The 26088-nt window shown below is 47.9% G+C and overlaps 1 protein-coding gene across 1 annotated transcript in view; it reads left to right on the top strand.

Annotated features, from left to right (window-relative positions):
- Positions 1-26088, top strand: part of Itpr2 (inositol 1,4,5-trisphosphate receptor type 2) — a 391521-nt gene that overhangs the window by 286880 nt on the left and 78553 nt on the right. The window contains exons 46-48 of the mRNA XM_050164739.1: positions 16929-17036; positions 20382-20574; positions 23077-23202. Coding sequence (XP_050020696.1) covers positions 16929-17036; positions 20382-20574; positions 23077-23202 — 427 coding nt within the window. The remainder of the gene's footprint in view (positions 1-16928; positions 17037-20381; positions 20575-23076; positions 23203-26088) is intronic.

The following is a 26088-nucleotide window of genomic DNA, read 5'->3' as shown; positions in this document are numbered from 1 at the left end:
CCTTGAAATCAGAGGAAGTGTGTATACCACTCAGACTGCCTTAAAGTGTTTCCCTAGAGACTGGGGCAGCTCACCTCTTCCCAGCTTCTGCCTCCTGATGCTAATGCGTAGTAATCAGCACGGCTTCATTTACTTTATTTGTGGAAGCAGAAAGATAGGTTTGTAATTGGACCCATAACTCCCATCACTAATATCTGTGAAGGGTGTTCACTAACTGACAACTACTTCATCTCTATCATCATCACTTGTGGGAAGTGGAAAACACAGCTGATTTCTCCGCTCACAGTCACCCAAGTAGCCTGGTAGTACGTCAGTAGAAATGTTGTATAGCAGCCTAGCCGCTACTCCTCTCACGAGGTGTGTTTCCTCTGTCCGCTGTTGGGGTTCACGGCTTTTCTGACTTCAACTCTCTCATCCATAAGGCAGTGCAGGCATCCGTGAGCTTTGTCTGCAGGGACTCACGTGAGTACCAAAGCATCTTTAGACGCAATGGTTTTTCTAATGGGTTACATTACATTTTAAATAATTGTTGGTCTAGCTAGCCAGCTGCTGGATATTTGTGTTTGTGCACACCTCATTTGCTCACAACAGGGATTTGAGGCTAACGGAGAAATGCCTGTGTGTGGAATTGTTCTCTTAAAATATGACCTCAGAAGCCCGGGAAGGGAAAATGACCAAATGTTCTGAGAGTTGTGGCTGATACATATTTGCCAAGACCAGTGTGGCATTATGGGTAACAAGAGTTAAAAGTCATGCACTGTACTGTTCATTCATAAGCATCTTTGCTGGTCTCGAAAAGGAATTGAAATGGGAGCATAGCGTGCCCCTCCCACCCCCAGTGGACAGTGGTTTCCGGAAGACTGCTGCAGGCCGTACTTGATGTGATCCCATCCGCTACTGGTTCCTTTTCAGCCCTCTGATGCAATCATCACTTTTCAGGCGTAATCAAGAGTAAATACACAGGGCTGGGGAGATGGCTCTGTTGAGTAAGTGCTTGCTGAACAAGTGTAAGGAACCAAGTTCCGATCCCATTACCCACTTAAAAAACCATCTCAGTGCGGTAGTTTGAATGAGATGTCCCCATAAGTCTTGGGCATTTGACTACTTGGTCCCCAGTTGGTGGCCATAGAGGATTAGAAGACCCTTGGCCTTGCTGGAGAAAGTATGCCACTGGGGGCAGGCTTTGAGGTTCCTAAAGGCCATTTCAAGTTAGCTCTTTCTGTGTCCTGCTTATGGTTCAAGATGTGAACTCTCAGCTTCTGCTCCGGCTGTCTGCCGCTGCTCCCTGTACCCCACCGTCATGACCCCTAACCCTCCAGAACTGGAAGTCCCAAATAAACCCTTTCTGCTGTAAGTCACCTTGGTCGCTGTGTTTTATTGCAGTAGTAGAAAACTGAAGAATTTGCTGAGCACTGAGGAGGCAGAAGCAGGAGGCTCCCAAGAGCCTGCTGGCTGGCTCAGCTTGCAGAAGCATTGAGCTCCAGGCTTAGCGGGAGAGCCTGTCTGTAAAAACGTGATGAAAAGCACTAGAGAAAGAGACCTGATGTTGACCTCTGGCCTCCACACACATGTGCATATGCTCTCTCTCTCTCTCTCTCTCTCTCTCTCTCTCTCTCTCTCTCACACACACACACACACACACACACACACGTGCCCCCACATATACAGAAAGTGAATGTAATTAATCTTGAGGATTGTTCATACTGTGGCCATTGTGAACATAGATGTAGAATAAGATTGTTCCATAGATATACTTTGGTGATCGGGGATATTTGTATTGTATGAGCTTAATAAAACTGTTTAAAAATTGTCCTAAGATTGTAAGAGTTGAAGGTAGAGGCGAGAGGACAGTGGTTCAAGGCCAGCTTCAGCTGCACGAGACCCATCCGGTAAAAGCACATGATTGTCACATCAAGCTGCAAACACTTTAGGCTTTCAGGGCCTGCGTAAGCAATAGGCCCACTGCTCTCAGCAGAGAAGAAAGTCCTCAGCAGGCAGATCCGCACCGCTGTGTGTGAGCTTACACGATGACTCCCCTGCTTGATGTTTGCGTCACTTGTTGTACTCTGGCCCGTGTCCTTCCTCCTTTAGCCTCTGAAAGCTGAGGTGGCAGGTGCGGGTCACTGTGGCTGGCTCAGGTTTGAGGTCTGGTTCTTGAATGCCACTGGGTGACGAGTACTGCAGGGGATGCAGTGGTACCTGGGGGTTTAAGTGAGTATTACATCACCAGGTGCTGCAGGTGACTGGACAGGACTTGGGGTGGTGTGACCAGATGCAGATGGTGGCTATGGACTCGGAAGGTTCAGTTGAGCAATGAAGAAGAGGATTTTTTTATTGCACTTATTTGTGTACTTGTGTGCATATGTGCACAAGCCGTGGTACACGTATGGATGTGTGGATTCCCTCCTTCTACCAGGAGGATTCTGGGGATTGAATTCAGATCATCAGGTTTGATGGCAGTGCCTTTACCCACAATGCCATTCGTGGGACTCAGAGGCGGATGTTTTTGTCATACAGAAAGCATATGCAGAATAAAGATACTTACCATGCCGTGTCTGGAAGGTTAGTGCCCTGGGACCTTGTACAGGAGCAGAAACATCAGTGTAAAATGATGGAGAGGCCATTGTATCAACATGTGAGGGACTACAGACATGAGAGGATCCACGTGCAGAGAAACTCACCTCAGTGTGACGTGGCACACATTTCACTCCTCTCAACAGTGTTGGGTGTTACACTCTGGTGACACACAGTTAATGGGACATTAATGATGTTGTGAAACACTAGATGTAACAAAGAATACTGGTGCAGACATATGCTTTAGAAAACATCCGCCAAGCCCAAAGCCTCGTCAGTTCAAGTCTTTTCATGGCTACTGTTATTTGTATACTAGTTTATATCCCGGCATCATTTAACATCTACTTAAAGTTAAGTCGATGATAAATGTACCCAAGAGCACACTTAATTAGTAAACGTATAAGCTAAGGAAAAACTTTAATGTCAAATCACCAAGTGATACCCTTTATGTATTTGTGTACATGTGTGTGATTCTGCACATACAATATTCTGTGTATGTGTTTGTGTGTGCATGCATCGCTCCATGTGTGTCTGTCTGTAGCTGTACACGCCCACACTGTTACTGATTGTTTTCTCTTGTGATTCAAACGTAAATGAAGGTTGTTTACAACTACACAGCCGCATTTCTATCGTGAAGACTCACTGTGGACACGAGAGGGGGTGAGATGGCAGGACAGAAGCCAGCTGACATTTCCTTCTGCTGATCGATCCAGCGGGAGAATTCTAATGTCTGAAAAACAGCTTTCTCTGGTGCAATGGCCAAGAGAGTTGTATGGGAATGTGAGCCTTATTCACTAGTGACGAGATTGCTCAGCTGTGGCCTTTTGTGTCTCTTGATCAGTTTGGGTTTCAGAATTACTTAAAGAGTCACAGAAAAGTACCAGGCCACTGCAACAAAACAATGCTAGATACTGGATGGTAACTGTTAAATTAAAAAAAAGAAACCCTTCAGATAAAAAATAAACCCCCATTCACGTCACACCCAAGATCACGTCACACCAAGAGACTGTCTGAAATTATACAGTAGGGGGAAATTGTGGCAAGCCCCAGGTTAAGGTTTTTGTTATTATTGTAAGAGGCTCCGTTTTAGAGATACAGAATTGTTTCAAGAATCACTGTCCTGTCATCTGTTGGTCACATATACATATACCCACATGCATGTATAAGTTTTTGACAGCTCTGTGAGGCACGAAAACCATGTGCTAGTTGGTGCCTCTATGTGGGGATTTCCAGAGTGCCAGCTCATAAATGTTTTAGGCTTGTGAGTCTGTACTGTCTGCTGAACACACTGCACTCTGCCGTTCTGGTGCAGAAGCAACTGTGGACAACATGTAAATAAGCCGGTCTGGTTGTGTTTATCCAAATAAAACTTCATTGTATGAAGCAGGTGTCAGAACAGATTTCCCCCAGGAGGGTTGTTTGCAAAGCCCTGCTGTAAATGGCTTTTATAAGCTCCATACTTTCCATGTCCCATATTTGAAATTGCCTGCTCGTAATGGCTGGGCCCACACGATGGCTCAGCAAGAAAGGCTCTTGCCCCCAAGCCTGAGGACCCGAGTTCAAGCCCCAGAACCCACGTGATGTTAGGAGAGAACCAACTCCCACACATTGTCCTCTGACCGCCCTGCTCTGTGACACATGTGTCCCAGTCCCATAAATAAAGGAGTAAATATTAAAAAAATGAAAAAAAGGACACTTATTTTTGCAATTCTTTTCATCTTTTAGTTTTTATTCTTGACTCAAGCACTCATGTAGCCTGAGCTTGTCTGAACTTGCTGTGTAGCTGAAGATGGATTTGAACCTCTCACCTTCTTGCCTTAATCTGTAGAGTAGTGGGCTTATAGCTGTGTGTCACTATGCCTGGCTATATACATTTATAATTAAATATTTAGAATATGTCAATGAGTGTGTGTCTGTGAGTGAGGACATGCATATGAGCCCATGGGTTTGGAGGCCCACGGAGACCAGAGGTATCAGATTTCTGAAGTTACAGGCAGTTGTGGGTTGTCCCACGTGGGGGCTAGAAATTCAACTCAGGTCCTCTGTGGGATCAGTGTGTGCTCACAACCACTGAGCCATCTCTGCAGCTCGTATTTCTACTGTTTAATTCACTTGGTTTTGTTGTTGTTGATGATGGTGCTGGGGATGGGGCCTAAGGAGTCAGGCACGAGAGGCAGGTGCTACACCAGCCCTCTCTTTGATGCGAGCCTGGAACACACACAGAGGCATGCACGCTAATTCCTAACAGATAAGAAAGGAAGACGTTTGAGGTGAGCTTTCTATTACCATGGTGGCAACGTGACCACAAGCAGCTTGTGGAGGAAGGGGTTTATTTTGCATCCACACCACAGTCTGACCACTGAGGAAGTCGGGGTGGGAACTCAAGGCAGGAACCTGGGTGCAGGAGCTGAGGCAGCAGCGTGGAAGAATGCTGCTCACAGGCTTGCTCCTCCCGGTTTGTTCTGCCTGCGCTCTTACACAGTCCAGGACCACCTTCCCACAGGTGACACCACCCAGGGTGGGCGGAACCTACCCCAACAGTCACTAATTAAAATGCACCGCAGGCCCCTCTGGTGGAGGCATTTCCCCAACTGAGGGTTCCAGTTTCTAAAACGGCTCTGTCTGGTATCAGTTTGACATAAAACTCGCCAGGACAAGGACACTGTAATTCCACAGTGCTGTGATTTATGTATTCTGTGGACAGTGGGACTCTGGCAATAAACACGGAACCTCTCACTATGTAACTGGGCAGACAGATGTATGTTACCCACTGGGCCAAGAAGACAGGTGAGTCCACTGTGAACCAGGATGGGGCTGAGTCAGGCAGAATAGAAGCGAGCAGGAGGGAAAGGCTCAGGACAAACTAGGGACATCCAGCAGGGGTCAAGGCTGTTCCTTGCTTATGCCTGACATGAACTTGGGAAACACTCCCAATCAAAGATGGGGTACTCGGAGTCACCTCAAGTCTCTGGATTCTGTCTGCCGAGATTCGGGTTGAATGGTCGGCCCCCACATCGCTTTTCTCATCCAGCCAGGGTATTTTTATTCAACTCGTTGACAAACCACAGATTTTCTAACCCCGACTCTGGACTTCCGCACGTCTCAGCTTCCTTCTGTCCGTGTCTGATAGGTCAGTCACCTGACCAGACACAGCTTCCTGCTCTTTCCCTTCCTTCCCCCTCTGTGCTTCCCTGTTCCTGGTGTCACCAGTGCCACAGCTGCCCGTCCTCTCTCCGCCCCCACCTACCTCTCAACCTCCATTTATCGAGATAATTTATCTACTCAAAGGCAAAAGGCTTACAGGGAAAGACATGGAGGAAACCCACCTCTCATCCCTTCTGCTCATGTGCCCCTTGGCCCTGAAAGCAGCGTAAGACTGCAGCCTTGGAAGATGGTCAGAGATCAGGTAGTGGGTGGGCAACCTCAGTCCAGAGAATATGCCATTCTGGCTAAGGGGTTTATCTTCTTGGCTTTGCCTCCGGACCTGACATTTTTATTTTCTGCAGCTGGTAAGCCCTGTGTGCTGAGGAGGAAGGGAACTGTGACTGGTTCTGGAGTCCCTGGCCTCTCTCCATCACTAGCTGACTTACTAACCGGGAATGTGCTAGAAAAAGTGCGAATGAGGGGCAGCTCCCAGGGAAAGAGCTGGCTGTTGGCAGACGACATTGTGTGAGCCTGGAGGTGGAAAACCTTGGGAGTAGACTAGAGCTGGACTCGAGCCCATGGGTGTTTAGGAGGAAATGAGACATTAGGATGAAGGAACATCAGACACCGACACCATACTTCATTCTTGGGAAGAGAAGCTAGGCATGAGCATCAAGGTATACAGACATTCGTATAGCTGGTATTTGAAATCGTGGTATCGATGAGATTTCCTAGAAAAGCAGCTGGGATGAGGGGTTAAACCAAGAATGAAATCCCAGCATGACTTCAGTGCCACGGGGGGGAAGAAGACCCCAGAGAATGGCTGGAATTGAGAGGCCTAAGAGGTTGGGGTACAGACTGGGGAGCAGTGAGACTCAGCAGGAAGGCTGGACGTTGGCCCTGAAGGACCCAGTGAGGAAGTGCAATCCTGGCTTCGGCAGCAGCATTCCTGTGACAGCAGTCCGTGTTGTAGGCCAGCTTCAAACTGGACCACAGTGAGCAGGGGAACTGAGCAGTCACTCTGCAAAGGGCGCCAGGTCACACCGCAGAGGGCGCCAGAGACTCTGGAACAGTGAGTGGTCATATGGCAAATAGGGCGCCTGAGACTCAGTGGAGCAATGATTTGATGCAGCTCAGCCCTGGCATCCTCTGGGAAAGGCTACCTTAAGCAGAGAAGAGGGAAAGGGGGCTCTCAGATTTAAGCCCCCCACACCTGTCTCCATCCCTGGGGGTCGTGGCAAGTGGTGGGCTATGATTCATCCTCTTTTTCATCTGCACCTCACAGAGGCTCTTCAGAAAATTGTGTGTGTGTATGTGTGTGCATCTGTATGTGTGCACATATGTGTGTGTGTGCTGAGTCTTCATACCGGTGTTCCTTTAGGCCAGTGGCATTACCTAAAAGCACAAATAATAAAGAGCTAACTAGACATACTCTCAGGGTATCTGTGTGGTTACTCCATGTACTTGGGGATCTGACCACGTCCTTCACAACTGCTTGGTCCTTGTCACCATGGCCTCTGGTGGATCGTAGCCTTCCTGCTTCCATTCCCATGTGTACCCCAACTTTCCCTGACACAGCAGCCACTGTGAACCCCAACAAAGAGATTATGTCATGCCCACATTACCCTGGGTTTGGCACCTTCTAATACTCACTTCTTAGTGAAAGTCTTGTCCCTGTCCTCCCTCCCTCCCAAGTGTTTTAGAGATAGACAGAGTAGCCCACCTGGCCTCAGCCTCCCAGTGCAGGGATTTCAAGTGTGTGTGGCTTAACAATCAAACCTTATGATGCCTCGAAAGCCTTGTTGTATGACCTGGGTCCCTACCCACGCAAGTGTGCAAGAGCGGATCTCCATCCTCTCCAGGAGTTAGTCTGGGTGAGTCTCCTCTCTGTGTGGTGTTCTGTGACTCTCCTCTAGAGACGCGAGATGCGCTTTGGACTCACAGTTGGGCTGATTGGACGCCAGTGACCTTGGTAGTCACGGTGAGATAAAGCAGAAAGGAGAGTGGCTGTCCAGGGGCTCCTTAGAGCAGCCAAGGGCTCGGACTGACCTGGGGTTCACATGCTAAGTGGGTGCAGCAAGAGGACCCACGAATGAGCTCCAAAAGCATCAGGGAACTGTGTCTGAGTGGCTTTCACAGCGCGCGGTTTCTGTGCCGACCGAGTAAGTCCCTCTCCATCAGCCCTGTTTTATTGACTCTATCACTGATTCCAGAAGTTCCACTCGGCTTGTTTTCAGTCCTAGTTGATCACTCCCACCTGTTTAACACTTAATCATGCGCACACACCCAGAGTATCTCCACAGCTCAGGGTGTGGGTGGGGCCCCGGGCAGCCAGGCCCTTCCCAGCTTCTCCCTGGGGACCTGGCATTTCCCCGGTTTCCATTCCTGTAGGCGGTAGACCTTAGGAGGAAGGAAACACATTCTTGTGATCCTCCTCTGCCTGCCTCTAGGTTACTCTGGACCCTCTCCCTCGTCACATGGCGTGCCCTATAAGCAGAAGTCTGGGAAGATAGCCATGTTCTCTGGGACCCAGCCACCTCCCTGAGTAGCCCGGTCAGCCTTCCCAGCTGCTCTGCCCTCCAGCCCCCTCTGAACTCTCACTTTGGTTCCTTTTCACTTCCCTCGGCCTACAGCAGTCAGAGAAACTGTCCCAGTGGTGCTTCTTAGGATGCCTTGAAAGCCTTGTCCTATGACCTGGGCCACAAGGTTTCTGCCTTTCTTTCTTTCCTGGGGTACTGGGCTGAATCACAAACTGTGACCCTGGTTTGTGTCTTTGAACTTGCCACTGTTCTGTTTTCTTAAGCTTTTGGGGAAATGGTCTCTGATGATTTGATTTTAAATGGCAGTCTCCGCCCCACCTTCTCTGCTTTCTTCTGCTCTTGGCCCCCTGATGGGGCCATTGTTCTGTTCGTGGCTTCTGCCCAACAGGAAGTTCCTTGAAGGCAGAACTTTTGTCTTTTTACCCTTCAGATTCCATCAGATCTTTTTTAATTGGCTTGGAATAAGAGGATTTTTACATTTGCATATGAATAGTTTATGGATCTTATAATGTTAATAATTATCTATGGATAACTCATTATCTCATTACGTCATAACAAAGAAATTTATACTACAGGTAGCATCTTTGTTGAAAGTACCTATGAGCTTGTGTTCACGACATCTATCTGGTTAAATGTCACCTCTATCGGCTACCATTTTTAAGAAGGATAGTGCATTTTTCTAAATGAGTTTGTCTGAATTTTCTTTCTACCCCTCCTTTCTCTCCTGCTTTCCTCTGCTCTTGTTTGCAAGCTGGGACAGCCACCTTCTAGCAACTGAGCTAGCTAGAGCCTCTACTCCATGGGACTTCATGATCTCTTTCCAGTCTGTTAGACTGCCCGAGTCCTTCCCTAGAGCTGAGATTCACCTGGCCTCACTTGCTCTTTTTGCAGGGCAGGGACTTTATGCAATGCATAGTTCCTTTGGGCAGTACTCCCTTTACAAACCACCGCAGGAACACAAGCTGACCTTTCTAGTCGCTGTTACTTAGTTAAACAGAGAGAGGGTGGTGGCCGAGAGTGTTCATCCGGTGTAGCTCAGAAATAGAAAGCTAGAGAAATACTCATGGAGGGAGTGCGTCTCTCCCAGGGCCTCGGATTCCACCCTGATTTTACATCTGGCTAATCTGTGCACTTTGTGTTGATTCTGAGCCTGCTGGTGGATTTGTAGAGAGCTGTAGAACTCACCACTATAATTTCCAGGCTTTAATTAGTGCCGTTTGCCGTGGCTTTGTCAGGACCGTGGGCTATTGACTCACTCTTCCAAGAGGAGCTGATAAGAGACGGAGAATAATCCCAGCTCTCAGCTGAGCACGGGTTTGCCCAGGGACCTAGCAGCAGCGGTATCTGCACCCCCAAGAAAGTCTCTGTGGTGTGTTGTCTGTCCGCAGCACAAGGCAGTCGCCCTTGAAAGGTCAGGTGACTTGAAGGAGTCCTGAAAGGTCGGTGGGACCAGAAGTAGTAGCTCACCCAGCAGTGACTCTGCATGCAAAGATTCTTACTTTCCCCAGCCAAGCACAGGAGCTGCTCTAATAGGCCAGCTTCTCAGCTCCTCCTAAAGACAGCTTTTCCTCCTCCCAACTCCTTTGCCCTAAAGAAACCACAGAAATTACTAGAAACAGACTCAGACTTTTGACAGGAGAAGCATGCATTTGTCCTTCCTGGTTTCTTTATCATTGTGAGAAATTACTGCTTGAGTCTAGAAATAGGAATGAAAATACTTTCTGAAATTTCCCCAGAGTGTGCCGGTTCCTCATTTCCTAAAGAGCAGCCCTTTGGAAAGCTAAACATGCGGGTCACTTTAAAGCAGAACTGACTGTCAAATAGCGAAACAAAACGAAATTAGGCTACCTAGTCCTCCGTCAGCCACCGTCCGGCAGTCCATGCTGTGGATGGTCACCTGTCTGCTGCCCTGTCATCTGCTGGACACACATCTGGGTATGTGGGATAACCGTGAACAAAACCACACCCTTCCAGACGTGCTGGGTAGGGAGACACCAGCGTGTGTAAGGAAGACTCAGTCCTGGGTCTGCATCTGGATAACAATGAGGGAAGATGGCTGTGCTCAGTGCATTCGGTCTTGGACATTTCCCAAGTCCTGCTCCCAGAGCCCCGTGGGAGGAGAACCATGGTGGGTGGGAGTGTCTCACAGATTCTTTCTGGGCGCTGGTTGGGTAGCCCAGGTAACCATCTTCTCCTGTCTGGGTCTGAAGAAAACAGCACTTTCTGTGTAGGAAGAAAGAGCCCCAGAAGTTTCAAAGTTAGATCAGTCAACCCATCTTCAGTTACCTCAAAAAGACACAAGGTGGAGGGTGTATCTCCATCAGTTCCAGAGAAGAAACGCAGAAGCTCTAGGTGGGCCCCATTAGGAAGCCCCTCAGGCCCTCGCTAATGTTATCTGTGTTTGGGATTGACCCACTTAGTATGCAGAATTAGTTATTTTCTTGCCTTCTCACGGTAAACTATTTTAACCGTTTCCATAGGACAAATCTAGAATATGTTTGAAAGATACCGAGTGTAGGTAAGGGGCCCGATATAGTGTTATTTCACATGGTTTTAGTCATTCAGATAATAGTGGTTTATGCTCTTACACTGATACCGCAGACAATTAAATTTTATGTCTATGCCCCCCCTCTTATGTGCCTTGGCATTTTACCTGCACGTTTATCTGTGTGAGGGTGTCGGGTCCCCTGGAATTGCAGTCACAGACAATTGTGAGCCACCCTGTGGGTGCTGGGAATTGAACCCTGGGTCCTCTGGAAGAGCACTGATTATAATTCTACTACTTGGGAGGCAGAGGCAGAGTTCAAGGGCAACCTGTTCTACAGAGTGAGTTCTAGGACAGCCAGAACTACACAGAGAAACCCTGTCTCAAAAAACAAAAATTCCTTTAAAAAGGATAGTTTGTTAATTTTAGATTTTTTAAAAGCATTTTTGATGAAGAATCTAAATTATTTCTGGTAATATATCTACCCTTAGGACAGAAGTTGGCAAATGTTATCCGGATTGAAGTCGCATGCTAGTCTCAGTTTCTGAGTTAGGAGGGGGTGCTGGGGTTTGCATTTCCAGCCCCTACTCACTGCTCCTGCCTCCTTGCAGGTACACTCTGTTAGGAGGGGTGTGAGCAGCTGCGGAGAACTATTTCTCTATCATGACAGCTCTGATGTTTTCCTCTGAACCACATCACAGGGAGAGCTTACTCAAAGCACCTTTGAGTCCTTTGTTCATTCTGTTGGGCCATTTTCTGTGTGTGTGTGCAGTACATGTGTGCATGTGGTGTTTATGAGTGTGTGGTGCATGTATATGTGTAGGGTATGTGGCTATTGCATGTTGGATAGTATATTGCATATGCATGTATGTGTGTGTTACATGTGATAGTGTGTATGCGTGTGTGTTGTATTGTGGTAGTATATACGTAGGTGCATCAGTGTATGTGAGTGTGTGTTGGTGTTTTTCTTGCTTCCTAAGGTATTTCCTGTAATTGCTAAAGGGTTTTTCTAAAATTGTCTTTACTGTAATTTAAGACAGACTCTAATAGCATGCGTGGGAACCGTCTGAAAATCAAGAACTTCCGTCTGCAATAATTAGCTCTGCTCAATTTCTCTTTACTTGGCACATTATCTGCGTTTTAGTTTGGCCACCACTGCTATAGAAACAATCAACAGATCACTAAGCGCCATCGTGGGTTTATTTAAATATCAGATACATAAAACAAATGATGTTTTTCAAACTCTTGGTAAAGAGACTGTGGAGTAGCTGCTGGCCCATGCCTGTAATCCCAACATTCTTGGAGCCAGAAACGGAGGATTGCCTCAGGCTCCTAGGGTAGCGCAGGAAGTAGCAGGCCAGCCTAAGCTCGGTCCTGACTGAGTAGGGATGAGACTGAGTGAATTATAGCAGCTGTGTTGGAGGTAGGGGAAGGGTCAACAGGTCAATGTTTCCTTGACTCCTGCGTTTTGAGAGAATGAACTGATCAACTGAGAGACACAGTTGATTTAAGCAGTTTATTTCGCACAGCAAAGGATAGTACAGTACAGAAAGAGACAGGAGGAGTTGGGAAGGACTCACCAGAGGGGCAGGTAGAGGTTCCCCTTCTAAATTATGGGTGAATTGGCTGGGAAGGACTCACCAGAGGGGCAGGTAGAGGTTCCCCTTCTAAATTATGGGTGAATTGGCTGGGAAGGACTCACCAGAGGGGCAGGTAGAAGCTCCCCTTTCAAATCATGGATGGACTGGATCTCTCTTTGAGAGGGTATTTCTTCCCATAACCCTCTTGACAGGCCTGGAGGATACAAACCCACTGTCTAGGCGACTCCTCAGTGATGTCTGTCTTGTTGGTGATGCACACTTTTTGTTAGTGCACACATGTGGCCTTTGGGAAAGTGCCCTGGTGTTGCAGATTCTCTTACAGCCAAAATAATGCTGTAATACAGAGAGCGCTGGGAGTCTTTGTCCTGGGTTCTGCAGACAAGGCTTTGTATTTTACAGAGGAGAGGGTGTTTTCCTTGAACATGTTCCGTCTTCTGCTTCTCTGCCAGAACAGCCTGCAGCTTCAGGGAGGTTTGACCACGAGGGGATTTCTGATCTTCTGGAGAGGGCCACCAAGATGCAGCTGCGGTTTCCTTGGTTACCTCAGCACTGGCTTTGCCTGTCTCAAAGGGACGGATTTCTTATTTCACTGTAGAGGAGTAGTACACACGCGCGCGCGCGCGCGCGTGCGTGCGTGTGTGTGTGTGTGTGTGTGTGTGTGTGTGTGTGCTCGTGCGCATGCGTGATGAGAAGCCCTCCTGAGATGTCATAGTTTACTCTGCGGCTCTGGTCATTTGGCCTGGAGGGCTGTGTCTCCTCCACAGATGTCTTTGTGGGTGCCCAGTCCTAGTCTGTCAAATGGTTTCTAGAAAATGTCACCCTCATCTTCTTTCCTGCTGCTGCTAGCTTCTTTGTTGACCCTGCTCTCTTTGGGGATTTATATTTGGCTTCTCCAGAGCTTATTTCCTGGTCCAGTGTTGATTTAAAATACATTCTAGACAGTATGGATGCCAGTTTTGGACCAGACAACAAGGGTGGCTAAAGAACTTTTGTAAAAAGGACGGCTTGTTTTTCTAACACCCATTGAGCGGTTGGTGAGGTGTGACGTTTTCCCTGCTTCAGGGGCCCTCTCTGTCATGCTTCCCATCCCTTCTTTTCCCCTCACTCACCTAGATGTTGTCACCCTGCCCTTTGGCATCTCTGCCGAGGGAAGGCTCCTTCCTCATGGCACTCCCTGGGTCCTGTTCAGCCTCGGAGAACGCTGGGAGTCTTTGTCCTGGGTTCTGCAGACAAGGCTTTGTATTTTACAGAGGAGAGGGTGTTTTCCTTGAACGTGTTCCATCTTCTGCTTCTCTGCTTCACACGGGAATGCTGCTTGGTGTAAGCACAGCGTTCACTTACTGCAATCATGGGGCTTCGGGCTCTTCGATCTGGGGAAAGCGAACTTTTGTGTCACAGTCTACCAATTAATAGTAGCTGAACACACCCTGAAAAAGTCCACAGATTAGAAGTACTGAGATGTAATTACGACAGAACAGCTTTCTGCTCAGTTTCTGGCTCCTTGTTGTTGCTCAGTCCTTACTTGGGTCCAAATTAAATGAACCTTAAAATCCTGATGCTAGGAAGATAAATATGAACAAACATGAATCATGCTGTGTTCTTGTTACTGGAGTTAGAAACTTTGTGGTCTGTCTTCATTTCCAATTTTTGATTTTAAAAATATATAATGCTATACAAAACCCTGCTGGTGGTTATGTATTTTTGTGTGTAAGGTTTGTGTTATGCGCAGATGTATATTTTATGAGTATACATACATCTACTTTCAATATTTTACATGTATGGGTATTTTGCTTGCACGGCTGTGCACCCAGTTCATGCAGTCCCTGCTGTGGCCAGAAGAGGGTGCTGGATGCCCTAGGGCTGGAGTTGCAGATGGTTGTGAGCTGCTCAGTGGGTGCTGAGAACCAAGTCTGGAAATGGACTATAATGGTGGATTAGGGTTTTGAAGAGCTGAGTTAAGGGAGTGAGGCACAGTTTCTGCAGGTGTGGTAAGGACTGAAGCTGAGAGAGCTTTGTTGTTAATGCTGACGGCACCAGCCTTGGTGAGAACTTGTCCAGACAGCTCTGTTGGTGCCCAGGAGCCTCTTCCAATGGCCTCTGTGGCTTTTAAATTTGTGCCCATGCTCATTGGTTGTTGCTCCAGGCCTGACCTCTGCCCAGAGCTTCTCTATGGTGACACCAGAAGCTCTGGGTGCCCAAAAGCCAAGTTTGGTCTTCTTCCCTAGTGTCTTCTGCACTGTAGTAACGGGCATTCCTAACCTTCCTCCAATCACTGTGGACTCACACTGAGCAGATTCTCCATACTCTGAGAAAAGAGCTGAGCACCGCTTGCAAGGGCAGGGGCCTATTTTGATTTCTGGTTTTAGAGTTTGTGGCCGTGGCCTTGTGGTAAGCGCAGCTGTCAGTCATGGCATCTAGGGAGCAGGAAACAGGAAACAGGAAGGAGGGAGAGGCCAGAGTTCAGTATGCTCTTCAAGGGCGTATCTCCAATGGTCCAACTTCCTCCTACATGCCCAACCTCCTGAAGGTCCCCTCAGCTTCCAGTAGAACCTCCAGCCTTCCACATAGGCCGTTGGAGAACTCAAGTGTGAAGCCATAGCGTGTCCCTTTCTCTTCTTCTGCCCAGTCCTGAACCCCGTTTGTAAGTCACATCCATTTCAGCCCCTAACACTGCCCACTTCTTGCCTGGTGTGAATTTGCCCAAGTAGTTACAGCCGTTCCCTCTCTAAATTCATTTAGACTTTGAGGAACACTTACAAGTCACAGCGAGTTTCATGACTCTGATGGTCATAAAAATCTATATAACTCACATTGAGTTGAATATAAAAATGTAAGTAAAACAAGACATAATTTCTTTTGGTTAAGTCCATAAATGACCCTGAGAGGCAAATCTAAAACAATCATTTCAAAAATGATTTGTTCTGGAGTCAGTGGGATGAATATTTAATTGATCAAACTTTCACTTCCCTGGATGTTGACTCGGTTTTATGGGTCCAGATTATTACTTGAATTTGTGTTGCTTCTTTATGATCACACTTCTATTAAGACTTCATGGAAAATAGAGCGATGTGTTTACAGCCTTGTGACACCAACAGAATAGGGACTCTGGAGCTGAACCGTCTGGGTCAGTACCGAAATGCCTTTGCCCGTCTCTAACTGTGTGGTTATAGGCACGTTCACACTCCCCGTGCCTCAGTTTCTTCATTTGTACAATGGAAGTGATGAGAGTTTCTGCCCTAGGGTTTCTGAATAGGATCGAATGAGATCTTTATGTAAAACCCTAGCAGGGGGAGACAGACGCCTTCATCAGCAGTGGGGTGGTCTGACACAGTAACGCTCACTAGAAACCCCAGGGAGCTCTGAGCACAAACAGAACATTTGCTTTTGAACCGTTAAGGACATTGCAAGGTTTCAGAAATTGCTCTGGTCCTCTATGAAAAAGATATTCAAAGGGAATGTGTATCAATTGTTTACAAAGTGAGAGAAATACACTAATAGTTTCAGTGTTCAAAAGAGAGAGATCACTTCCACCGAATGACAGAAAGCAGCTTAGGACAGCTTATAGACAGGGTGGGGAAGGACTGGCTGGTGTGCGCATGCATGAGGAGCTGAGTTCAGCTGCACAGCCCTCACAAATACAGCTAGGCGCCATAGGACATTGCTGCAGTGATTGGTGCTGCGGCGGTCACGGTGCTGCGGCGGGCACGGTGCTGCAGTGGGTACAGCAGATTGCCTGGGGGTTTCTGGCCAGCCAGCCTGGTCGAACTGGTGAGAGACCCTGTCTCCACAAATGAGATGGAGAATGACAGAGGTCCACCTGATATTGACCTTTGACCTCCACACATACGCACACATGCACACATATACACATGAAAAAAAATTATTTGTCATGAGATCGTTGTTTTTTTAAATGACCAGTTTCAGATACAGTGAAACTGGAATCTGGGGCCCTTTGACCCGGCCATGTGCAGGACAGGTCAGTAAGAGCTGCTGCCGCAGGGCTGGGATTCCACACAGTAGGAGAAACACAGAGAGAGCCCTGTTCCTGCGTCTCTGGCGGGGCAGCTGTTGTGTTATTTCTGCTGCCCACTGGCCGCTGCTCACAGTGGCTTACATGCATGTGTGGTTTAAAGGTATCTCAAGGAATTTCATCTTAATCGATGATGCTGTCAACCATACATCATTGAAGATAGGGATTAAACAAATGTAAATTACTGACACGTGTGTGTGTGTGTGTGTGTGTGTGTGTGTATGGTTTTTCAAGACAAGGTTTCCCTGTGTAGCCCTGGCTGTCCTGGAACTTGCTCTGTAGACCAGGCTAGCCTCGAACTCAGAGATCTGCCTGCCTCTGCCTCTCCGAGTGCTGGGATTAGAGGTGTGCTCCACCACTGCCCAGCTGAGTGACTGATGCTGATGCATGGATTAGTTATGCTTTTCAAATGTAGACATACCTTCCTGGAATGTGGCTAATTACTGTCAACCCAGGACTGCGGAAGACACATGCGCAGCTGGACAGAGTACCTTCAAAGTCTCATCCCAAGAGAAGGGCAAAGAGACATTAACCCTTTGATTCTCTTCCCGCAGTTGGCCCGCCACAACAAACCTCTGCAGCTGATGCTCAAGCCTGGGTCTGATCCCGAGGAAGGGGACGAAGCCTTGAAGTATTACGCCAACCACACCGCACAGATCGAGGTACCTGCCTGGGACTTCCAGGAAAGGCCCAACTGGGAAAGAATGGGTTTCCTGTCCAGCGGAGGCTGTTTCCATGGCTTCCCTCAGAACTGTGAAATAATACTTGATGATTTATGTGGAAAAACCTGTCCCCCAAGCTGATGCCTGACAGCTGCCCGTGGAAACCGAGTGTCCACCTTGCCAAGTCTTTTCTCTCCCTGGAACTAATCTGAAGTTTTTGAAAGGGAGACAGTACATTCTTTTCTCTCTCTCTTTTGGGTCACAGAAGCAATCAGGACAAAGCAGTGACATTTTAGAGATAACACAATTAATTAAAAATTGTAGAAGCTCTTATGACTGAGATCATGACTGAGAGAGGATTTGAAGCTGGGCATGGTGGCTCATGTCCTTACTCCCAGCACCTCCCAGCACTTAGGAGACAGAGGCAGGCAGATCTCTATAAGGTCCAGGCCAGTCTGAGTCAGCAAGTCCCAGGCTCGCCAGAGCTACACAGTGAGACCTTGCTTCAAAAAACGCAAAGTAAAGTGTACAAACATGGGCAGGCTAATGAAATTTCATATTGGCATCGTACACTCAAAATAGCTAGCTGTCTACACTTTGATTGTCCGACAGCTGCCCTCTCCCTGCCCCAGGAATGAGGCATTACCTAATGTCTGATGGCAGAGCAGGAGCTGTGTGGTGACCCATCTGGCCATCATGTCTAGCGGGGGTGTAATTTTGATGCTTCTGGGCAGAATTAATCAGTCAGACACAGGTAGAGTAGTGGATGCTTGTCACTCCTGATTTACAAGCGCACACTCATTCATTCTGGTAGATGGGTTTTAGATTTTAGCAGAATGTATCACAAACACCATTGCCCTTTGGGGGGAGGGGGTAACTTCTATGCTTTGTTGTTTATTTTTGCCAAATCTTCCAACATGATTAAGCCGTATCACTTCACATCAAAAGCTGGCCTCTGCTCATGTGTGTCAGCCCCAACAATGTCACAGCCTGTGTCGGAATCGCCTGGCAAGAACCCATGCGTTAATGAGAACGGTAGCTTGTCGTGATTAGTTTAATAACCCTGGGAAGTGGGAAGAGGCTTTCCATGGGAGACTCTCCCATGATCCACATGGTACCTCCAGCTCCTCCCACAAGCCTCACTTCTTCAAAAGAAAGCATATCCAATTTTAATCAGTTGGTCATTGGAAAGATTGTATATATCTATGGAGAGGTCACACTAGACCATTGTAATTATCTATTGACCGTTCACAGTGCTGGCTCCCCTGACGGTGGTAGTGTGTGTGTGTGTGCGTGTATGTGTGTGTGTGTGTGATATTTTTGCATGTGTGTGTGTGTGTGTGGTCATGTTCCTTTGCATAGGAGGATACCCAAGGCTGATATCAGGAATCCTCCCCCATTGCTCTTACACCTTATTCCCCGAGGCAGGCCCTCTCAGTTGACCCCAGAGCCCAGTAAGATGGCCAGTCTTGCCACATTAACAGCTTGCTCTGAGGATTCCCTGGCTCTGCCTTCCAGGGCTGGAATGACAGGGAGCCTGGCGCACTTACTCAGCACTTAGTGGGTGCGTGGAGATCCGAGCTGTGGCCCTCATGTTTGCACGGCAAGTGCTTTAACCGCCAAGTCATCTCTCTCCTCAGCCCTTGGCGCTAACCCTTGAAGAACATCATGATTCTGAGTTCAGTTCCTGCTATATTGGGCTTCTCCTGCTTTCTTCACGTTCCATGCCACAGTGCTCCTAGCTAAGCATTTGAAAAATAATCTGGGGAAAACTAACCATATTTGGCTTCCTTCGGCTAACACATTGCCCTCAGCAGTTTCTCCGGTTTGTCACTGCCCTTTGTAAGTGTAACAGCCAGAATCAGACATGCCGTTTTGGCAGGAACTGAGCATGCTGCTCATCAAACACAGCTTACTTTCTCTAGGAAGCCCTAGGAATGTTTTCTAAAATTCTTGACACTGTCAGAGCAAGTAAACCTTCTCAGACTCTTTTCATGTGGTTGCCTACCCTACCAAATATATCTAAGGAGTTTGTACAATTGATATTGTAATTAAGTTTTTGACGTTAGCACATAAAGGGACTGGAGAGATGACCCAGTAGTTGAGAGCACTGGCTGCTGTCGCAGAGGCCTGTATTCAGACCCCAGCACCAATGGGGCAGCTCACAACCACCCATACCTCCAGTGCCAGGACTAAAACCAACTTAGGGAAGAGAGTTTATCTTGGCTCAAGGTTCCAGAAGGAGAGTCCGTAAGTCAGGGGCTCTGGGAAACAGGTGGCATGACGCACCTGTTAGCATCCTGTGTCCTGAGGTCTCTAGGTAGAGAGGTATTTTGTAATCACTGGAGTGAACGGGAAACGCCCTCATGGGCTTATGTATTTGAACACTTGGTCTCCAGGGGGTGCCACAGATTGGAGAGGTTGTGGAACCTTTAGGAGTTGCAGCCATGCTGGAGAAGTGTGTCACTGGAGTGGTCTTGCTCTCTCTCTCCCCCACCCTCCTGTATATGGATAAAATATGACCAGCCAGCTTCACGCTCCTGCCCCTCTTAGAGCACAAATTCTTAAGTACTAGATTCGAGGTCACCCAGCTGGTTCGTTGTTTCCCTTATTGGATCCATAAAATATCATTCATAAACTCATTTTCTAGTCTCATGTCTGTTCCCATGATAAAGCAGTCTTGCTAAAACCAACCTGGGGAGGACAGGGTTTGTCTGGTTTACATCCGCAGGTCATGGTGTAACACTGGGAGATGGGAGATGTTACGGCAGGTACCTGGACCAGATGCCGTGGAAGAATGCTGTGTCCTGGCTTGTCTGGACTCATGCTTAGATAGAGTTCTTACACATCCCAGGATCACAAACCTAGGGATGGTGCTAGAGCAGTCGGCTTGAGCTCCTACATCAGTCGATAATCAAGATGCCCACAGGCCAATCAGATCAAGGGGCTTGCTCCACAGCGCCTTTCTTCCAAAGGACTCTGGGAGTTGTCAAGTTGACAATTAGAGCCAACTACGGAACTTAGCCTAAGACCCAAAACTAGGGAAGCATAGGGTCCAGTTGCACATCCCTAGGGAACCCACTAGGTGTTTGGGGGGTAATTCAAAACTGGAAGTCATGCAGATGACACTCGTTAAAATCTGTGGGGGGGAAACAAACCAAAACCAGAAAGTCATGAAAACAGGAAAGAGATTTGTAGGGAAGAAGCAGGCATGGGAGCAGAAAGGAATAACGGGGTGGTGGTGATGATGTCACAGAAGAAAATGTGCAGTTAAGACAGGAAGTTAAACACGGAGCCCAGACTGAGCTGTGCAAAGGCTGAAAACAAACGTGAAATCCTTTGCAGATCGTGCGGCACGACAGGACTATGGAGCAGATTGTCTTCCCCGTCCCCAACATCTGCGAATTCCTCACGCGGGAATCCAAGTACCGCGTGTTCAACACCACGGAGAGGGATGAGCAGGGAAGCAAGGTGAACGACTTCTTCCAGCAGACAGAGGACCTCTACAACGAGATGAAGTGGCAGAAGAAGATCAGAAGTGAGTGAGACTCAGAGGCCCCTGCCCAGTTTATTTACATCACGGCTTGCTTGCCAGTTCAGTGTCTCTGAAACAGCGGCGGACTGGAGAGTGTAAGCTCCATTGTGGCTGTTGCTGAGTGGTCTGCAGCTCGGTGCAGGTAGAAATCCCAGGTTAATTGGACTGCCTGCAGCCGCTGAGTGTGCTTGTTAGTGTGTTATGAACTGCAAAGCTGCAGCTGCACTTTGTGCTGCTGAACTGAACGGTTGCAGGTGTGAAGTCCTGCACTAGCTCCTTGTCCTCAACAGCCAGTGCACCGCATGGGGCAGCATCTGAGCCAGTGCCTCGAGCCAGTGCCTCACGCCAGTGTCTGTGGTCAGATAGGCCTCCCTCCTCTCTCTCCCCTTCCATTCCCCTCTCCTACTCTCCCCTCCCCTCCCCCTTTCCCACTTTCCCCTTCTCTCCTCCCTCTACTCTCCCACTGTCCTCTCCCCTCCCCTCTCCTCCTTCCCCCTCCTCTCCCTTCCCCTCCTCTCTTCTCTCCTCCCCCTTCCCCACTCTCCTCTCCCCTCTCCCTTCCCCTCCCCTTCTCCCACTCTGTGTGTGTGTGTGTGTGTGTGTGTGTGTGTGTGTGTGTGTATTTAGACAGGGACTCACAGCTCGGTGAGTCTTCAGATGACTGAGTACCTGATCTTCCTGCTCCACCTCTCAGGTGATTTCCTGGCAGTCATTCTTTCTTCTACCTTCTCTTTCCGCCTCTAAATCCACCAAGCAAACCATCTCCAAACCCCTGTAATCAGAGAGAGCCATGAGATATTTCAATCAGAACCATCGCCGCATAGCTTTCTCCTGGTAGCCTAAAGTGTAACAACTCCCCTGTGTTTGGAAACACCGACTTTGAAATATTTTTTAATTTAAAAAATTTGTCATTTTACTGAGGCTGAGGAGATGTCCTAGGAGTTAAGAGCACCTGCTGTTCTTGCAGAGGACCTGGGTTCTGGTCCCAGCACCCTCGTGGCAGCTCACAGTCACCTGCAACTCCAGTTTCAGGGGCTCTGACACCCTCTTCTGGCCTCCAGGGCACCAAGTGCACACATGGTCCATGAGACAGTCATGTGAGCAAAACCCTCATGAGTGTAAAATTACAGCTTAAATCTGAAAAGTCATTTTAAGTTGTTTCGTAAATAACAACGATTGGGGGGTCAAGGACCTCTTGATATCAGATCTTTCTTGATTTTGGAGCCTTTTGCAGGCAGGAGGGCACGCGTTACTCATCTTTGCCATCCGGTGCCCTAGGCTCTTTCCTAAGACAGATTAGGAGCGGGGAGGCCTCCTTTGGGATAAGATGATGTCATGCAGGTTCAGTTCCCTGCGACACTCTTGCTCTGTAGAACTTTACCACACAGAACTCGGGAAAAAATGGCCATCTAATATATATGGAATATTCAAAAATTTTATCTGAGATATTTGGAAACTAATTTTTCTTCATGTAAAGTTAATTAAGTAACAAACTCAAATTAATTTAAAGTTAAATTAATAACAAACTGGGGCTCTGGGATCTGTGTTTTGTGACAAATAGTTTATTTTTATTAAAAAACCTTAAAGTAAGTCCTAGTGGACCTTGTATTTTAAATTTTAGAAGTAGTTGATCACAAGGGCATGAGCAGAATCTAAATGATTTTGTGGGTTTGTAGATACAAAGGCCCGACGGAGGTGTGGCCGTCTACAGTTCATGACCATTGCCCAGAGAGGTCCATTCCCAGCACAGCCTCTCCCTCTGTGGAACAGCCCCTCCAGGATGAGGGGAATGAGAGAACTCAGGAGGAGACAGTCTGTTAGTCAACAGTCCAGACTGCGATGTGGGCTAGATAAAAAGTGCATGATTTTTCTCTTTTCTATATCTTATCCCACTGACTCTGATATTTTATCTTTAAAGTTTTAATTCTAATTTTTAATTATGTGTATGCTTATTGTGGGCTTGTGCATGAGTGTGGTGCCTGCAGAGGCCAGAAGAGGGCATCATGTCCTGGGGTTACAGGCAATGGTTACCTCATCGGAACTGAACTGGGGTCCTCGGCAAGAGCAGGGAACGCTCTCAACTGCCGACCAAGCTCCCCAGCCCCGAGCTCTAAGATCTTAATATTTTAGGTTGTTTCATTTGAGACAGCGTTTCATGTAGCCCAGGCTAGCCTCAAACTCATTATGTAGCTAAGGCTAACCTTCAACCACTGGTCTTCCTGCTCCCACCACCAAATGTCTGAGTCATGAACAAGCCCACTGTGCCTGCCTCCTCCAATATTTTAAACCAAGTCAAGACATTACAAGTTGAATAATAGATAGGACCCATAGGGGCTGCTCAGCGTCCAGGGTAGGCTGGTAACTTCACCCCTCTACAAACCTCCCTGTACAGATTTACTTCTGTGATGGTTCACGGACACGTGGCACACACCGTCAGCGTAGCTGGGCTTGTGTTGACGGCAGCATATACTGACCATTCTCATCTTTGTGCTCCTTGCCTCCTAGACAACCCCGCCCTGTTCTGGTTCTCCAGGCATATCTCCCTCTGGGGGAGCATCTCCTTCAACCTGGCTGTGTTCATCAACCTGGCTGTGGCCCTCTTCTACCCGTTTGGGGATGACGGTGATGAAGGTAAGTGCTTGTGTTTCTGCAAATGACGTCTACCTGAAAATCTACAAATCACATTCACTAGCTCTCTGCAACTTTAGCATGAAGAAGCTTAGTTCTCATTAAATATTTTTTCTCTATTTATTGCAAGTATAGAGATACTAAGTAGGGTAGACAGAAAAGTGTGGCGAGTAGAAGTGCAGTTTTATGGAAAGCTCATATATGGTGTAATAATTAGAGGTAAGTGTTGGAAAATGAAATGGCATGATTGTGTTTCAACCTAGTCTATCAAACATATTTATACCGTCTTATCTCAGTTATGTGGGGGTCTTGTGCCCAAGCATTTTGATGAAATAGTAACAATTACAGTTTGCTTTCTGTCTTGTCTGAGGGTTTTGTAATGAACATATATGCAAAATATACATTTTGATTTTATACAGTGCATTTATAATATTCATAATCTTGGTCTTAGACACAGACACAGCACAAGACAGGCTGTGCTGACAGACAGCGATGGATGTTGACTGTCCATCTGATGGTATTGAAGCAGTCACGCATGAGCTTTACAAGAGGCAAAGACAGGGGAAATTCAACGTGAAGTGGGGTATTCCATAGAAACCGGGTGGGGCTTTCAGGTTTGGTAGATTGCTTTGGAAAAATCTGTTACAGGTGTGGGATATTAGAGTGGGTAGGAGACAAAGGTGAGAGAAATCAGCAAATAATAATCTCGGAGTGACCCCAGAGCTTGTGGGGCGTTAGGCTAATGACGGCTTGGCAAGGAGTAGCTGTTACCAGGCAAACACTGCCACTGCCCTCCTAGGGGGGACATGAGGTGTCGCACCATCGCAGCAACAGATAGGTACGCAAATTTCAGATGAACTGGAGGCAAAGAGGAGAGATGGGAGCCCAAGAGCAACTCCCTGTTTCCCAGTTTCTACATCAGGTCCCACGGGCGTCAATGTCTTCATCTTGGCTGCAGTTTGAGCAGTGTAAATAGAGTTTGTGGTGTTTTGGAAAACACATCAGAGACAGGGACCTCAGACGGCAGAGCAGAGAGGGGATCTCAGACGGCAGAGCAGAGACGGGGACCTCAGACGGCAGAGCAGAGACAGGGACCTCAGACGGCAGAGCAGAGAGGGGATCTCAGACGGTAGAGCAGAGACGGGGACCTCAGACGGCAGAGCAGAGACGGGGACCTCAGACGGCAGAGCAGAGACAGGGACCTCAGATGGCAGAGCAGAGAGGGGACCTCAGACAATAGAGCAGAGACAGAGACCTCAGACGGCAGAGCAGAGAGGGGACCTCAGACAGTAGAGCAGAGACGGAGACCTCAGACGGTAGAGCAGAGACGGAGACCTCAGACGGTAGAGCAGAGACGGGGACCTCAGATGGCAGAGCAGAGACGGGGACCTCAGATGGCAGAGCAGAGACGGGGACCTCAGATGGCAGAGCAGAGACGGGGACCTCAGATGGCAGAGCAGAGACAGGGACCTCAGACGGCAGAGCAGAGACAGGGACCTCAGACGGCAGAGCAGAGACAGGGACCTCAGACGGCAGAGCAGAGACGGGGACCTCAGACAGTAGAGCAGAGACAGAGACCTCAGATGGTAGAGCAGAGACGGGGACCTCAGACGGCAGAGCAGAGAGGGGACCTCAGACGGCAGAGCAGAAAGGGACCTCAGACGGTAGAGCAGAGATGGGGACCTCAGATGGTAGAACAGAAATAGGGACCTCAGATGGTAGAGCATGTATGTGACTGCATAGCAAGAGGAAGGCAGCAAGCGCATGTTCATCCACCATGCTAGCATTAGGAAGGCAGTTCATCTACAACAATAGAAGGGGAAAAATAGCAAAACATGTGTTCAGCCACCGTGCAAATAGAAATGGGAACACCTTTCTCTCCCATGTGTCTGGGCTTCTCTGGTAATGAGATCTTAATACAGAGGGGCACAACTCTATAGAGGAGAAGTCTGCCCTAAATGAGAAATTCATGTCACCTGCACTCAGACCTTTGAGGATACACAACAGAGTCTCAGTAAAGATCTGGAAATTGACTGAAAAATCAAGGAAAATCCAGAGGAGACCTTCAACCTCTAAAAGGAGCAGATCTAAGAGACACGGGGCTGGAGAACACAGCGCCTTAGGCTTCGTGGAGCCTATGACTGGATACAGATGCAAACACCACTCTTGGAAGGGTTTCTGAGTCAAGAGTAGCAAGATGGACGCTCAGTCTTAGGATATTAGAGGATGGGATGCTGCTTAGAGGGAAAGCAGAGCAAGAGACTAGGGGACAGCATAGAACTCCATGATAAACGGAAGTCACATGACTGCATCTTGGGTTAAAGTCTTGATGGAGGTTCACGCAATCTCTACCTCAACCACATGCTCCATGTAACCAGGAAGGCTGAGGGAACACGCCATTCTGGAGATGCACGCGACTGTAAGGTTGTCCAGGAGGGAAGCTGCTTTGTGCTGGTGGCAGTTCTCAGTGCTAGGGCTTTTCCGTCAGGCTGAGCCACTGCTCCCTGGGCTTACTGGATGGCATGAAAATTCAAGTTCCTCTAGGAAGTGCCTCGAAATGACAGGGACATACAAAAATGGTAGGTTCCAACTAGAAAGGCCTCCCAGCAACAGATCTGAGAAATGTTTGAGAGAAAGTAATTAGCAGCAATGCGTTGTAAGCCATGGAACAGAACTGACCCAAGGTCTGCAGGAATGGGAAAGAGAGCATCCTTTGCACTAATGTCCCAGGGAAGCAAGTTTAGGAATGATATAAATTTCTTGCCACCATTCGGTTGGCTGTAGTACTCAATGGATGCTAAAAGAAAGGGATGACTTTGAAGAAAGACACAAACATACCACATTTTAAGTATCTGCCCATGATCTGCTTAACCAGTTACAGAGGGGACA

The sequence above is a fragment of the Alexandromys fortis genome, unplaced genomic scaffold (genome assembly GCF_014885135.2).
Source record: "Alexandromys fortis isolate MF-2015 unplaced genomic scaffold, M_Fortis_MF-2015_v1.1 scaffold_153, whole genome shotgun sequence".
NCBI classification, from domain to species: Eukaryota; Metazoa; Chordata; class Mammalia; order Rodentia; family Cricetidae; genus Alexandromys; species Alexandromys fortis.
This window is presented reverse-complemented; position numbering and strand designations above follow the sequence as displayed.